General features: G+C 43.6%; 1 protein-coding gene across 1 annotated transcript in view; it reads right to left on the reverse strand.

The window, feature by feature from the left end:
- The window catches only part of TMPRSS15 (transmembrane serine protease 15), a 220963-nt gene that overhangs the window by 150501 nt on the left and 54413 nt on the right, over positions 1-16049 (reverse strand). The window contains exon 4 of the mRNA XM_063953710.1: positions 903-1340. Coding sequence (XP_063809780.1) covers positions 903-1340 — 438 coding nt within the window. The remainder of the gene's footprint in view (positions 1-902; positions 1341-16049) is intronic.

Consider the following 16049-nt stretch of genomic DNA (forward strand, 5'->3'; position numbering starts at 1 on the left):
ACACTCTGTTATGGGTTGTAATCAGTCTGATCCTATCTTGTCCTGATGCATATACTAGGGCATAGGTATTTCAATAATGAGTGCAGTATGTGAGGCTTGCACACCCTGCACCTCATATCTAATTACCTACTTCTCCGGAATCCTGCTTTGGCATTGCTGATTCTGGATAAATCAGAAAATTGCACAGCACACATTTTCCCAGTGATTTGCGCATGCACAGTAAAGATTTGTCTCTGGGTATATGGCGGGAGCCTTTTTTTTTTTGGAGACCTTTGAATGCGCACTAGAGAGTAGTTTTTGGGAACTGTGCATGCACAGAGTCTACAGCATCACCGAGAGGAGGGGTCTCACAGAGAGGAGTCTGCACACAGGTTCCCTCCTCTCTTAAGCTGCACCTGATACATGGATTTCTGCTCTTAGCTGTTACCTGCTGATATTTCTCTATGGTGAAGTATGTTGCTACAGTGCTATAATTTGTGCCTACTAAAATGAACTGTGTAGAATTTCATAATAGTGCAATTAATGTCGAGCATTCTGAAGATCTATTTAATAGCTTGCTCCTGTGCTGTTCAGGAAATTTCATTAGCTGTTAGTAAATTGCTACTGAAGAATAAAACTGTAAAGAACTGTGTGATTATATATATACAAGGAATGTACCTATCCATGAAAAAAATCTGTTACTTCTCATTAATTCTCTATTGTGGAAAAGACTTTGTATTATTTGAGAGGATTGTATGGCAAAACATTTTTAGAGCTATCTGGTAAACTGGCAAGCATACTCTTCAATGCAGATTACACATGCTATACTGAAGTTCTGGCATGTTGTTTTCTGTAATTAGTTGTAGTAGTCTCTGAGGTGTCCAGTTCCCTTTAAATATATGTGTCTGTGATTTTGAACTTACACAACTGATAGTTGAAGTCCTGGCGGCTATCGAGTACCAATACAAGATTGTTGTTCTGGAATCGGGCCTTGTTATAGGAGAAATGCTTGGCAAGTGGTTCTGTAAGCTTAAAGTCACTGTAGGCACTCTTAACAGTGGCACTGCCATGATGTGTGGGTGCAAACACAACATGTTGGGACCTTTGGGGCCCAGTCCATAGTGGCACATTGCTGAAGGTTTTTATGGCCACACTGTATTTGGCGTGCACAGGCCCAGACAGTCTTTTTGGGATACAATCCAGTTCTTTAGCGCCAAGAACAACTAGATGTATAGAAAGGAAAATCTTACCACATTTTGCTTCATCAGATCCATCTGCACAGTCCTGATGCTTATCACAAACACTGCTCAACAAGATACACTCTCCACTGCCACACGGGAACAGTGTTGCATGACATGGCTCTGAAAAACACACATTTATATACTTTTAAAGCATTAGTAATTTATACAGTTTAATTAAACCGCTGCAAGAAGCAACTGAACAAATGTTAATAGGACAATTATTTGATTTATATTAAAGATAGAAATACATGCTGCGAGTTAATACCCATCTATTTTTAGCAAGCTTTTAAAAGATTAGTAATCGGAATCTCAATGGTAAACTCCAATGTCCTGTCAAAGTCACTCATAACTCCATTATTCTGTAATGCATTCCCTAGTCTTTCTTTCTGCAACTGCTGATATTTTAGCACTGAACAATGTTATGTAGAGCCTCACTGGTTCTGAGTCTGACTGTAATACAGTATATTTAACTTATACCATTCAGTTTCTGAAAAGCTCTTGTAAAAACATAGCCTGACACTTGTGTTTTCAATTTCACAATAGAAGCATCTCCGCAATTGCCCCAAAATGTACCATTTTCCCAACTCTAATTATTAATCACAAAACACATTAATCATTTTGTTTAAAATTTTGATTTTCTTTCTTTTTTTCCATTTTAAATGGAAAATAACAACCCCCACCTCCAACAACCATCCCTCAAAAAAAATAAATGCTTTGAATGTATAATCATTAAATGTGTTTATAACATAAAAATGCCACAAAAAATACAGACAGAATTTAATCTATAGTCACAATTATATAGCATAATACTGCAAACCCCCTCCCAAACACACTGCAAGAAGGCTAAATATGAATGAAATATTCTAATATATTGTAAACTAAAGACAAAGGGATCTATTTACTAAGCCCTGGATGGAGATAGAATTCGCTGGAGATAAAGTACCAGCCGATCGGCTGTCACAGGCTGGGTTTGAAAAATGATAGTTAGGAGCCGATTGGTACTTTATCTCCAGCGACTTTATCTCCATCCAAGGCTTAGTAAATAGACCCCAATGTCATCTGTTTTGGCTCAATCTAAATTCTTATCAGGCAACAGCCACCTGAGAGCATTGGTCACCAAGATGAATGGTTTTCAATATATTCTCTGTAGCTGAAGTGCCACCACTTATGTACTGTATTTTTTCCACTATCACAAACGAGCAGGTATCGCACGTACAAGAAACAAATGATATAGAAGCTTATCTGTCCATAGAAATAGGGTCCAGGATATCTCCCTTCACATTTACTTTAGTACATAAATTTTAAACCACGTTTTTAAACCACGGTTTAAAACAAGCAGGTATCGCACGTACAAGAAACAATTGATGTAAAAGCTTATCTGTCCATCAAAAGAGGGTCCAGGGTAACTCCCGAAGTGTTTCGTCCCAATGCAAAGGACTTCATCAAGAGGACCATATTTTTATAGACAGATAAGCTTTTATATCATTTGTTTCTTGTACGTACGATACCTGCTCGTTTTAAACCGTGGATATATTTTATGTACTTAATTAAATATGAAAAATTATCTTTCTACTACGCTATTGTGGAGTGTGATATTCTGGGAGCATTTCCAATTAACACTCACTAAGTAGAAAAATGCTATAAGTACATATAGGTTTAAACGGTACACACTATTGGTTGTTTCTTTTTCTCTTTTGCATATTACTGTGATGATATTGGTCTGAGGACCGAAGATTCCTATCTGAGATAAGTGCTTGTCCCATTTTTTTCACTAAATATCATTCTATGTCCCCACCCAGTGTCGGCGCTAGCCGCTCAGCATAGGGATGCAGTGAAGGGAGGCGCCAAACTGAAGAGGCGCTCAGCCTCTCCCTGCTCTGCATCCCTGCTGCTGCCAGCTGCCACTGCGCCTGTCACACTAGATGACAGGTAGCGGCGCTGGCAGCGTGCAGAGCGGCTCCATCCCCCTCCTCCCCAGAGAGTGTATACAGTGTGCGGACTCAGCCCTCACACAGCGCCGCTAACATTCCCGATCTGCTTAGAAAGTTGGGGGCGTGACCTAATCGTGGGAGCCGTGACCACGCCCCTTTAGGGGTTTTATTTTTTATTTTTATGTCTTTGCAGCACAGAGCAGGGTGGGTGCAGTGCCTGATCCCTGAGCCCTCAGCCCCTCAGCCAGGGTCAATTCGAGGGGGGAGTGTGATCACACTCCCCCCACCCACCCATACAGGAACAAACAGTGGATCAGCATTAGCAGCAGCCTCGGCCCCACTGCAGCACAGCACACTGCAGCATGTGCTGTGCTGCCAAGATGAGAGCTGTTGCTGCTGCTGCCCAGTAAGGTGGGATGTAGCGGAGCAGGGCCCCCTCTGGGCCCCTCCATCAGTCACAGGCCCAAGTAATTAGTACCTCCCCCTCGTCACTGACATCATAAAGAGCCACTGGAGTAACAGAGCCTGCGAGAAACCGGAGGAGAAGGGAGAGGAGGAGCAGCGCCCGAGCCGGGACCTCCTGCAGGTAACGGGGCCGCACTGTGAAGGGAATGAAGGCTGTACCTGGCATAGGGGGTCATTCAGAGATGAACGCAGATCGCTGTATACGCAGCCAGATCTGCGTTCATCTCTGCACATGCTCAGGGCCGCCCAGCACAAAGCAAGGCTGCCCAGCATGTGTAGCGCCGCCTCCCGATGCATCCGCAATTACATTGCCGACGCATCTGATGTAAGGTTGACCCCTGGATGCGCTGTCAGCAGCCTTTTTTTTCCCAGACACTACTGTGCAGTGTAATGTGACTGACGGACACTACTGTGCGGTGTAATGTGACTGACGGACACTACTGTGCAGTGTAATGTGACTGACGGACACTACTGTGCGGTGTAATGTGACTGACGGACACTACTGTGCAGTGTAATGTGACTGACGGACACTACTGTGCGGTGTAATGTGACTGACGGACACTACTGTGCTGTGTAATGTGACTGACGGACACTACTGTGCAGTGTAATGTGACTGACTGACACTACTGTGCGGTGTAATGTGACTGACGGACACTACTGTGCAGTGTAATGTGACTGACGGACACTACTGTGCGGTGTAGTGTGACTAACGGACAAATGTGACTGACGGACACTACTGTGCAGTGTAATGTGACTGACGGACACTACTGTGCAGTGTAATGTGACTGACGGACGCTACTGTGCGGTGTAATGTGACTGACGGACACTACTGTGCTGTGTAATGTGACTGACGGACACTACTGTGCAGTGTAATGTGACTGACTGACACTACTGTGCGGTGTAATGTGACTGACGGACACTACTGTGCAGTGTAATGTGACTGACGGACACTACTGTGCAGTGTAATGTGACTGACGGACCCTACTGTGCAGTGTAATGTGACTAACGGACAAATGTGACTGACTGACACTACTGTGCAGTGTAATGTGACTAACGGACAAATGTGACTGACGGACACTACTGTGCAGTGTAATGTGACTAACGGACAAATGTGACTGACGGACACTACTGTGCGGTGTAATGTGACTAGTGAACACTACTGTGCAGTGTAATGTGTCTAAAGGACATACTATGTGATGTAATGTGACTAGCGAACACTACCATGCGGTGTAATGTGACTAGCGAACACTACTGTGCAGTGTAATGTGACTAATGGACACTACTATGAGGTGTAATGTGACTAACGAACACTACTGTGCAGTGTAATGTGACTAGCGAACACTACTGTGCAGTGTAATGTGAATTGGTACTATTCTGTGGCCCCTATATTTTTGGTGCTTCCCCCTGCTGGGGGAAGTGGCATGTGTAAAAGGGTGCTCTGCCTGGCGCAAAATGTAAAAGGGTGCTCTACCTGGAATAATGTGTGACTGGCTCTACCTGGTGCAATATGTAAAAGGGGGCTGTATCTGGTGTAATGTATATAAGGGGCACTACCTGGCGTAATGTATATAAGTGGTACTACTGTGTGGTGTAATTTTGAATAATGTTGACTACTGTGCTTAATAATTATTTTACGCCCCTATATTTTATGTAATTTTTTTATGACCCTATATTTATGGATCTTGAGGGGGGGGCACCAAAATGTCTAGTTACAGCTCTGAGGATGAGATCGGTCACATTTGTATTTGTAGAAAGGCTCAAAAAATTGAAAGTTTGCAGGAGGGCGCCAAACACCCTAGCACCGGCCCTGTCCCCACCGTCATTTTCTAGGCATTATTAGGCGCTGATGACTTCTATTTTTTACACACACACACACATATATATATATATATATATATATATATTAGGTAAAAAAAGGATAGTGCACTTGTAAGTTTAGAGGTAGCCACTTTATATTATAAAACGTAATATCCACATACATTTAAGTATTAAAATCCAAACATGATCAGATAAAAACCATCACTGTTGTGTTCCGTCTGACACAATCTTTCCCGCCGGCTCCGGACCCAGCGGGTGACGTCACAACGTCCACGGTAGGTAACCACGCCCAGCGTGTTTCGACCAATCACAGTCTTCGTCAGGGCATGATTGACTGTGACTGTGATTGTTCGAATAGTCCCTGATGAAGACTGTGATTGGTCAAAACGCGTTGGGCGTGGTTACCTACCGTGGACATTGTGACGTCACCGGCTGGGTCCGGAGCCGGCGAGAAAGATTGTGCCAGACGGAACACAAAAGTGACGGTTTTTATCCGATAATGTTTGGATTTTAATACTTAAATGTATGTGGATATTACGTTTTATAATATAAAGTGGCTACCTTTAAACTTACAAGTGCGTTCTTCTAATTCTTCCTAGCATCAATACCACTGGCTCCATTTGGCTTGGAGCAGGATCGAGCTGTACTTGGGAGGTTTGGTAGGATAAAAACTTTGGAACATATGGACATCTTGCGCAGAGATTGAACATATACTGCTATATATATATATATATATATATATATATATATATATTGTAAATACTGCTAGTGCATGCATGATAATGTACCAGACTTATAACAGCAATGCACTGTAGAAAATATACCATAGTCCTGTGCAGTATAATGTATAATTCAAGGCTGGAACCTGATCCCTAGAGGAGTTGGGCCCCCCAAGCAGTTACCCTGTGGGCCAATAAAACCCTGTGAGGCTGTCTGCTCAAGGTGCAAGAAGGCCTTGTGCCAACATTGGATGTTATCAATATCCAGTTTCATATACTGATCAGAATATCCTAATATGTCCTGATGAGCCCACCAAAATGGGCATAGCAGATGTCTGTTGGTAAATATTCTACGTCCGAACAGGACAGTGTTATGCTCTTACAATTAAAGATGAGCAGTTCCAATTTAACTCGGATTTGACTCGTTTTTTTCAAAGAACTTTGGATCCGAATTGAGGCAAAAAGTAATTTTCACTGAAAATGTGGATCGTGCATGCTTTGGAAATTATAAGTGCTGTATAAATAAAAAGTTGTATAATTATTATTATTACTATTATTATTAATAATAATAATAATAATAATAATATAATAATAATTTTAGACAGTGGAGGTCAGAACTTAGGGGGTCATTCAGATCTGATCGCTGCTGTGCATTATCGCACACAGCGGGTGATCAGGTCCTAACTGCGCATGCGTAAACACCGCAATGCACACGCGCATCGAACAGCAACAAAGGGCATTGCTGGTCAGCGACGGGATGGTGCGAAAAAAAAGATTGCACGGGCGTTCGCAAGGTGATTGACATGAGGAGGCCATTCGTAGCTGGTAACTGACCGTTTACTGGGAGTGTCCAGAAAAATGCAGGCGTTCCCAAGCGTTTTCAGGGAGGGTGTCTGACGTCAGCGCCAGCCCCGATCAGCCTGATGTGATCGCACTGCAGGAGTAAGTCCTGGGCTGCGCAGAGACTGCACAAAGTGAATTTTAGCAGCTCGGCGTACACATAGGATCGCACATTTTGCACGGCAAATATACACTCCCCCTGGAGTCGGCGACTATCTGAACGCAGCACAGCAAATTTAGCAACCCAGCGATCAGATCTGAATGACCCCCATAGTACATAATATCAAGTAAACAACTCTTTAATGGAAACATTTTGAAATATGTCTTTTAAGATTAAAATACAGGCTACAGTATAAAGAAAGAATTTTTTTTTTTTCTTCTTCCCAGTCACTCCTACTTTAAAGAGTGTTAGAGAAAGAGAGATTATTTAATTTGGGACAGGCATAGTGTGTGTTGTTTGCAAACAAAGAATTGCTTCTTTATTTCACATCAAAATCGTTTCTTCTTCCTGTAAGCTACTCCCTCAACATAATAACATTTCTCCTCTTCAACATTTGTAAACTCTCCTGCAAATCCTTTGCCGTGTTATAGACACAATTTCTGTTTCTATACCACAGTGATAAGCAACATTTCTTTACCACACAGCAAACTCATTTTAAACTAGAGATGTGCGGCGGGCACTTTTCGTGTTTTGTGTTTTGGTTCTGGTTCCATGCTCGTGTTTTGGATCTGTATTGGTTGTGCCAAAATCACCCTTTCGGGTTTTGGTTTTGGATCTGGATGTTTTTTGAAAAACACATAAAAACAGCTAAAATCACAGAATTTGGGGATCATTTTGATCCTACGGTATAATTAATCTCAATAACATTCATTTCCATTCTATTCTGAACACCTCACACCTCACAATATTGTTTTTAGGCCAAAAGGTTGCACCGAGGTGGCTGTATGATTAAGCTAAGCGACACAAGTGTGCGGCACAAACACCTGGCCCATCTAGGAGTGGCACTGCAGTGGCAGACAGGATGGCAGATTTAAAAAATAGGCCCCAAACAGCACATGATGCAAAGAAAAAAGAAGCGCACCAAGGTCGCTGGATGGCTAAGCTAAGTGACACAAACACCTGGCCCATCTAGGAGTGGCATTGCAGTGGCAGATGGGATGGCACTTAAAAAAAAAAAATTCCCCAAACAGCACATCATGCAAAGAAGTAAAAGAGGTGCAATGAGATAGCTGTATGGCTAAGCTAAGCAACAGAAGTGTGCGGCACAAACATCTGGCTGATCCAGGAGTGGCACTGCAGTGACAGACAGGATGGCACTTAAAAAAAATAGTCCCCAAACATCACCAGTAGCGGATCTTGCCACGGGCAAGCAAGATTTTTGCCCGGGGCGCCGCCTTCCGGAGGGCGCCGCACCAGGGCAAGATCCGCTGCTGCTGTGCCCCCCACTGCCGCTGGCCGCTGTGAAGCCCTTCGTGGAGAGGTCCTTTAATGTGCGGTGCGCGATGACGTCATTGCGCACCGCACAGCAAAGGTCCTATCCACGAAGGGAACTAGACACTACGCTTTGCGGTGCGCGATGACGTCATCGCGCACCGCACATTAAAGGACCTCTCCACGAAGGGCTTCACAGCGGCCAGCAGCAGCGGGGGGCAGCGGGCAGTGGGGGGCACATTTCAGAGAGCTACAGTAGTCTGTACAGGGGGCTTAAATGACCACGCCCCCAGTACGAAGCCACACCCCCCATTGCCGCCCGGGGCGCGCAAAGCCCCAGAACCGGCCCTGAACAGCACATCATGCAAACAAGTAAAGAGGTGCAATGAGGTAGCTGCATGGCTAAGCTAAGCGACATAAGTATGCGGCAAAAACTCCTGGCCCATCTAGGGTTGGCACTGCAGTGGCAGACAGGCTGTCACTTAAAAAAAAATAGTCCCCAAACAGCACATCATGCAAAGAAGAGATGGTGCAATGAGGTAGCTGTATGGCTAAGTTAAGCGACACAAGTGTGTGGCATGAACACCTGGCCAATCTAGAAGTGGCACTGCAGTGGAAGACAGGATGGCACTTAAAAAAAAATATTCCCCATACAGCACATCATGCAAAGAAGTAAAATAGGTGCAATGATGTAGCTGCATGGCTAAGCTAAGCAACATAAGTGTGCGGCACAAACACCTGGCCCATCTAGGGTTGGCAGTGCATTGGCAGACAGGATGTCACTTAAAAAAAAATAGTCCCCAAACAGCTCATCATGCAAAGAAGTAAGAGATGGTGCAATGAGTAGCTGTATGGCTGAGTTAAGTGACACAAGTGTGTGTCATGAACACCTGACCCATCTAGGAATGGCATTGCAGTGGCAGACAGGATGGCACTTAAAAAAAATAGTACCCAAACAGCACATCAGACAAAGAAGTAAAATAGGTCCAATGAGGTAGCTATATGGCTAAGCTAAGCGACACAAGTGTGCGGCACAAACACCTGGCTCATCTAGGAGTGGCACTGCAGTGGCAGACAGGATGGCACTTAAAAAAAATAGTCTCCAAACAGCACATTATGCAAAGAAGTAAAAGAGGTGCAATGAGGTAGCTGTATGGCTAAGCTAGGCGGCACAAACACCTGACCCAACTAGGAGTGGCACTGTAGTGGCAGAAAGGATGGCACTTAAAAAAAATAGTCCTCAAACAGCACATTATGCAAAGAAGTAAAAGAAGTGCAATGAGGTAGCTGTATGACTAAGCTAAGCGACACAAGTTTGCAGCACAAACACCTGGCCCATCTAGGGTTGGCACTGCAGTCCCACTGCACTAATGGCAGATACTGGATGTACATCTAACACCAACATACTGTAGCTGTCAAGGCCTCAGTTATCCTTTTTGCAACAGGATGACTGCTTTCATATTTCATCTTCCTCACAAAGGACTGTTGGACAGTCTTTTGCTTAGTTGAAGTAGCAGAAGTGGTCTTCCGACTTCCCCTCTGGGATGACGATTGACTCCCAGAAGCAACAACAGCAGCAGCAGCAGTAGGAGGTAGTGGTTCTTAATCTTTCCCTATTTCATCCTTCACATTTTTGTTCTCCATTATTTTCCTGGAGTTACAGTATATAACAAAATGCTGCAAAGGAGAGCGTACCTCTACACCACACAGGGCAAACCCTGTAAAAATTATTTGGATTAAATATTACTAACCCCTTTATTTAGAGTAAATAATATACAGCACAGGACAGCCCACTGAATTTATATGGCAGCACCACCAGACTGGATTTATACGGCAGTACCACTGGACTGGATTTATACGCTAGTACCACTGGATTTATGTGGTAGTATTACTGGATTTATACACCAGTACCACTAGAATTATATGGCAGTACCACTGGAATTATACTGCAGTTTCATTGGAATTATATGGCAGTACCACTGGAATTATACGCCAGTAAAACTGGAATTATACAGCAGTATCACTGGAATTATATGGCAGTACCACTGGACTTATACTGCAGTTTCATTGGAATTATATGGCAGTACCACTGGAATTATACGCCAGTAAAACTGGAATTATACAGCAGTATCACTGGAATTATATGGCAGTACCACTGGACTTATACGGCAGTATCACTGGACTGGATTTATACAGCAGTACCACTGGACATATACGGCAGTACCACTGGACATATACGGCAGTATCACTGGACTGGATTTATACGCCAGTACCACTGGATTTATACAGCAGTGCCACTGGACATATACAGCAGTATCACTGGACTTATACGGCAGTATCACTGGAATTATATGGCAGTACTACCGGATTTATACGGCAGTACCACTGGACTGGATTTATACGGCAGTATCACTGGACTGGATTTATACGGCATTATCACTGGACTTATACGCCAGTACCGCTGGAATTATATGGCCGTACCACTGGAATTATATGGCAGTATCACTGGAATTATATGGCAGTACCACTGGACTGGATTTATATAGCAGTATCACTGGACTTATACGCCAGTACCACTGGAATTATACAGCAGTACCACTGGAATTATACAGCAGTATCACTGGAATTATACAGCAGTATCACTGGAATTATACACCCGTACCACTGGAATTATACGGCAGTATCACTGGAATGATATGGCAGTATTACTGGAATTATATGGCAGTACCACTGGACATATACAGCAGTATCACTGGAATTATACACCCGTACCACTGGAATTATACGGCAGTATCACTGGAATGATATGGCAGTATCACTGGAATTATATGGCAGTACCACTGGACATATACAGCAGTATCACTGGAATTATATGGCATTGCCAGTGGACTTATACGGCAGTATCGCTGGACTGGATTTATACAGCAGTACCACTGGACATATACAGCAGTACCACTGGACATAAATGTCAGCATCACTGGACATATACGGCAGTATCACTGGACTGGATTTATATGCCAGTATCCCTGGATTTATACAGCAGTACCACTGGAGATATACGGCAGTATCACTGGAATTATATGACAGTACCACTGGACATATACGGCAGTACCACTGTACATATACGGCAGTATAACTGGATTTATACGGCAGTACCACTGAACATATACGGCAGTATCACTGGATTTATATGGCAGTACCACTCGACACATACGGCAGTATCACTGGACTGGATTCATACGCCAGTACCACTGGATTTATAAGGCAGTACCACTGGAAATATTTGGCAGTATCACTGGAATTAAATGGCAGTATCACTGGACATATACGGCAGTATTACTGGATTTAATGGCAGTACTGCTGGACATACTGTATACGGCAGTATTACTGGACTGGATTTATATGCCAGTACCACTGGATTTATAAGGCAGTATCACTGGATATGTACGACAGTATCACAGGAATTATATGGCAGTACCACTGGACATATACGGCAGTATCACTAGATTTATACGGCAGTACCGCTGGACATATACGGCAGTATCACTGGACATATACAGCAGTATCACTGGACATATACGGCAGTACCACTGGACATATATGGTAGTACCACTGGACATATATGGCAGTACCACTGGACTTATACAGCAGCACAGGGACACCACCACTGGACTGATGCAGGACAATACAGCACCACTGCAATGGACTGGACTTATACAGCCGCACTGGACATATAGCAGCAAAGGACACCACCACTGTGACTGGACTGATGCAGCACAAGACACTACCACTGTACTGATGCAGGACAACACAGCACCACTGCACTGGACTTATACAGCTACACTGGACATATGGCAGCAGAGGACACCACCACTGTGACTGGACTGATGCAGCATAAGACACTACATTGCAGAGCCAGCCATAGGCATAGGCAAAATAGGCAATTGCCTAGGGCATTTGATATGCCTAGGGGCATCAGCAGCTTCTGCTGATTACAATGATATGCGGCATGCCTATATTCTGTGTGTAGCATTTCATATGCAGATACAGCCACAGTCTCACACAGTATATAGGCATGCTGCATATCATTTTAATCAGTAGAAGCTGCTTGTGCATCCTAGCCACATAGCAATGCAAATAAGATGCATTTTCATTAAAAAAAAAGGTGCCAGATGTTAGCATTGAGGCAATATTTATGAGGACACATCTGTATTCAAGCAGAGGCAGAGGTCACAGTGTTAGTGGCAATTTGATTGCTGTGTGCATGTGAGTGGGTTGGTTGTGCAGTAGTATTCGGAATATGTGTAAGGAGCATTATGTGTGTCATGTAAAAATGCATTCATGATGTGCAACATATGTGTAAGAGGCACTATGTGTGTCATTATGTGTATAAGGGCATTAATAATGTGCAGCATATGTGTAAGGGGCACTATGCGTGTCATTATGTGTCTAAGGGCATTAATAATGTGCGGCATATGTGTAAAAGGGTACTACTGTATGTGTGTCATTATGTGTATAGGGGCACTAATAATGTGTAGCAAATGTGTAGGGGGCACTATGTGTGTCATTATGTGTATAAGGGCATTAATAATGTTCGGCTTATGTGTAAGGGATAGTATGTGTAAAAGGGCATTAATAAAGGTTGTCATAATGTGTAAGGTGCATTATGTTTATAAGGATATTAATAATGTGTCTCATATTGTGTAAGGGGCTGTGTGGAATTATGTGTATAAATGCATTACTAATGTGTGGCATTATGTATATATGGTGCTCTACTATGTGGCGTTGCGTATAGAAAGGACACTACTGTGTCATCTAATGTGAATAAAGAGCAATAGGGTGTGATGTAATGTGAATAAGGGGCTCTACTGTGAGTAGTAATGTTTATAAGGTAAAGTGATACTACTGTGGGATGTAATATGAATTATGAACACTATCGCATGATCAAATGTGAATGAAGTTGCAGTACTGTGTGGCGTAATTGGAATTGGGGTTACTATTGTGTGGCCATGCCCCTTGCCAGCAAAAACACACCCCTTTTTGGGTTGTGCGCCAAATGTGCAAACTGTTCCTATTTAAAATATAGGGGGTACAAATACCAAAATAAGAACTGCTATGGGTGAGGGGTGATGGTGCTGGGAAAGAGGTGCAAGGTCAGAGGTGGAACCGGTGGTGGTGCTAGGGGGCACCAGCCAAAATCTTGCCTAGGGCATCATATTGGTTAGGGCCGGCTCTGCTACATTGGACTGAGCAGCACAAGACAGCACTGGAATCGCCACCCCACTTTCCATCCTGCACAGACACTGAGGACGGAGACACATCCTCTTGCTATACTCTCCAATGCCGGAGTTGTGCGGCGACGTGCGGCTCCTTATATGGAGTCCAAAACCCCCGAGAATCCAACAGCAGGATGATGATGTTTTGCCTCGTTCTGATTTCTGAGTCAGGCGGGAAAACCCGAGCCGGGCTCGGGTAGTGAAGTCCAGTAGGGTTCAGTTCTCAGAGAACCAAACCTGCTCATCTCTATTTTAAACAAATTATAAATATACAAAAATAATATCAATATAAAGCAGTTATTTTATTTATAAAAAAAAGTTTTATTATAAAAAAACTAGGGGGTATATTTACTAAAAGTCAATGTTTGGTCAATTTTTTTTATATCAATTATGTTTCTTTTAATTACTTCATGGCAGCCATATGATGGGTAAGCGACCCATTCCCCTAGCATAGACAGGAGGTTCTTTCTTCTAATACATGCCCACTTTGGCTATATGAGTGCGCCCCTCCCCCTATTCCCTGTCTTTTTTCCTGTCTCCTTTTCTGTAGTATAGACAGAAGTAGGTTTATTTTTGTAGTGCGGTGGTGCCGCTGTTTTGGGCTGCTAAATTAGTTTATAGCTCTCACGAGTAGGGCCCTCTTCCCTCGTGTGCTTATACTTTTCTTACTTTAATAATCCTCAACTGCCCAGATCCCACAGTTTTTTGACCACCTGGAACTTATCTCTGTTTACTGGTGTAGTTATGCTTAGTTGCCCTGTACTTGTCCTATATTGTATTCAACTGTAAGTCACTGTTTTCCTATTTTTTATGTGCATTTGTACTCTGTAATTGGGCGCTGCGGAACCCTTGTGGCGCCATATAAATAAAGGATAATAATAATAATAATAATAGGCCCTTTTTTATAGTGAATATGGCAATTCGGAGTACTTACAAGCCTGTGGTATTCAGTTAAGTGAACAGCGTCAGTGCTGGAAGCTTACTATGGTGACGCGGCTTCTGGGGATCGGCTGACTTGTTCGGGAAGCCACGCGTAACAGAACCTCCAATAGCCGGGTGGAAGTGAGCGGCGTCAGGGCCGTATGCTCACGGGGTGACGCGGCTTCCGGATGTTACATGGAAGGCTGCGTGTCACTCCCTTACTGTGGCCGGGCGGAAGTCAGTGGCGTCAGGGCCGGGTGCTCACAGTGGTAGCGCGGCTCCCATGGATGGTCCTGGCAGTCAGCGCGGCGCTGGTCTGTGCATGTGTGGGGACCAGAGGAAGTAGTGAGTGGCATCAGTGCCAAGAAAGGTCACATGATTTCATCACATCTCAATCTCAAGTGATTGCTCAGCTGGAGTTTCAGAAAGTGATTGCTCAGCTGGAGTCAGTGGGCTGCCTGTATAAAGCAAGGTAAGATTGTATGTTCCCTGACACTGTGGAAGTGCATGTCAGCAGTTTGCAGCATGGATGAGCCTGTGTCCCATAAGTCACGTGATAAGGTCCAGACGAGGTAAGTCCTCATAGAGGAATACTTATGTGTATTCTTGCTTTTGGATAGTTAGGTGATTAGGTATTTTTTTTCTTTTCTTTGAATATATTCTCTGCAGTGTGTCTCAGCCAGCTAAAAAGAAATTACGCAAGAAAAAGAATGTGGACAGAAAATGTCCGCCATGTGATCAGTTCTTTTCTGGGAATCAGGAAGATGCTATATGTAGTAATTGCATGGAGGAAACTGCGCCCAGTATACCAGTGAAAGCTTCTGATCAGCTCACTGAACTGATGGCGTGGATGAAAAAATCCTTTCTTACCAAGGAAGAATTTATGCTCGGGCCTAAACGGTCTAGGTCGCAGTCTAGTCTAGATTTTGATGAAGAGTCCCCAAATTTATCACTGCAGGATGATTGGGATAAGGATTCCAGTATAGAATCTGGACAGGTTCAGGATGATGACAGATCATTTAATACCGAGTTGGTGGATGTCATGATTAAAAACATCTACAAGACAATGAAATATAAGGAATCTGTTCATGAAGACGAACAAGATCCTTTATTTGAGGATAGGACAAAGAAAGCGAGGTCCTTTCCTGTGCACAGGGTGGTGAAGGACATCATTTGTAAGGAACGGCTGCAGCTAGATAAAAGGGTTGGCAGTTTTAAGAGAATTAACCATATGTATCCAATTGTGGATGAGGAGTTCCTTACGTGGTGTGGTGTTCCTAAAGTTGATGGGCCGGTGGTGGAGGTAACAACTAGAACCACGATACCCCTTGAAGATGGCGCTGTGTTGAAAGATTCTATGGATAAAAGGATGGAAAATGCTCTGAAAAGGTTTCTACATCTGTGTCCTTAAAATCTGGTGTGGCCAT

The sequence above is a fragment of the Pseudophryne corroboree genome, chromosome 2 (genome assembly GCF_028390025.1).
Source record: "Pseudophryne corroboree isolate aPseCor3 chromosome 2, aPseCor3.hap2, whole genome shotgun sequence".
Taxonomy (NCBI): Eukaryota; Metazoa; Chordata; class Amphibia; order Anura; family Myobatrachidae; genus Pseudophryne; species Pseudophryne corroboree.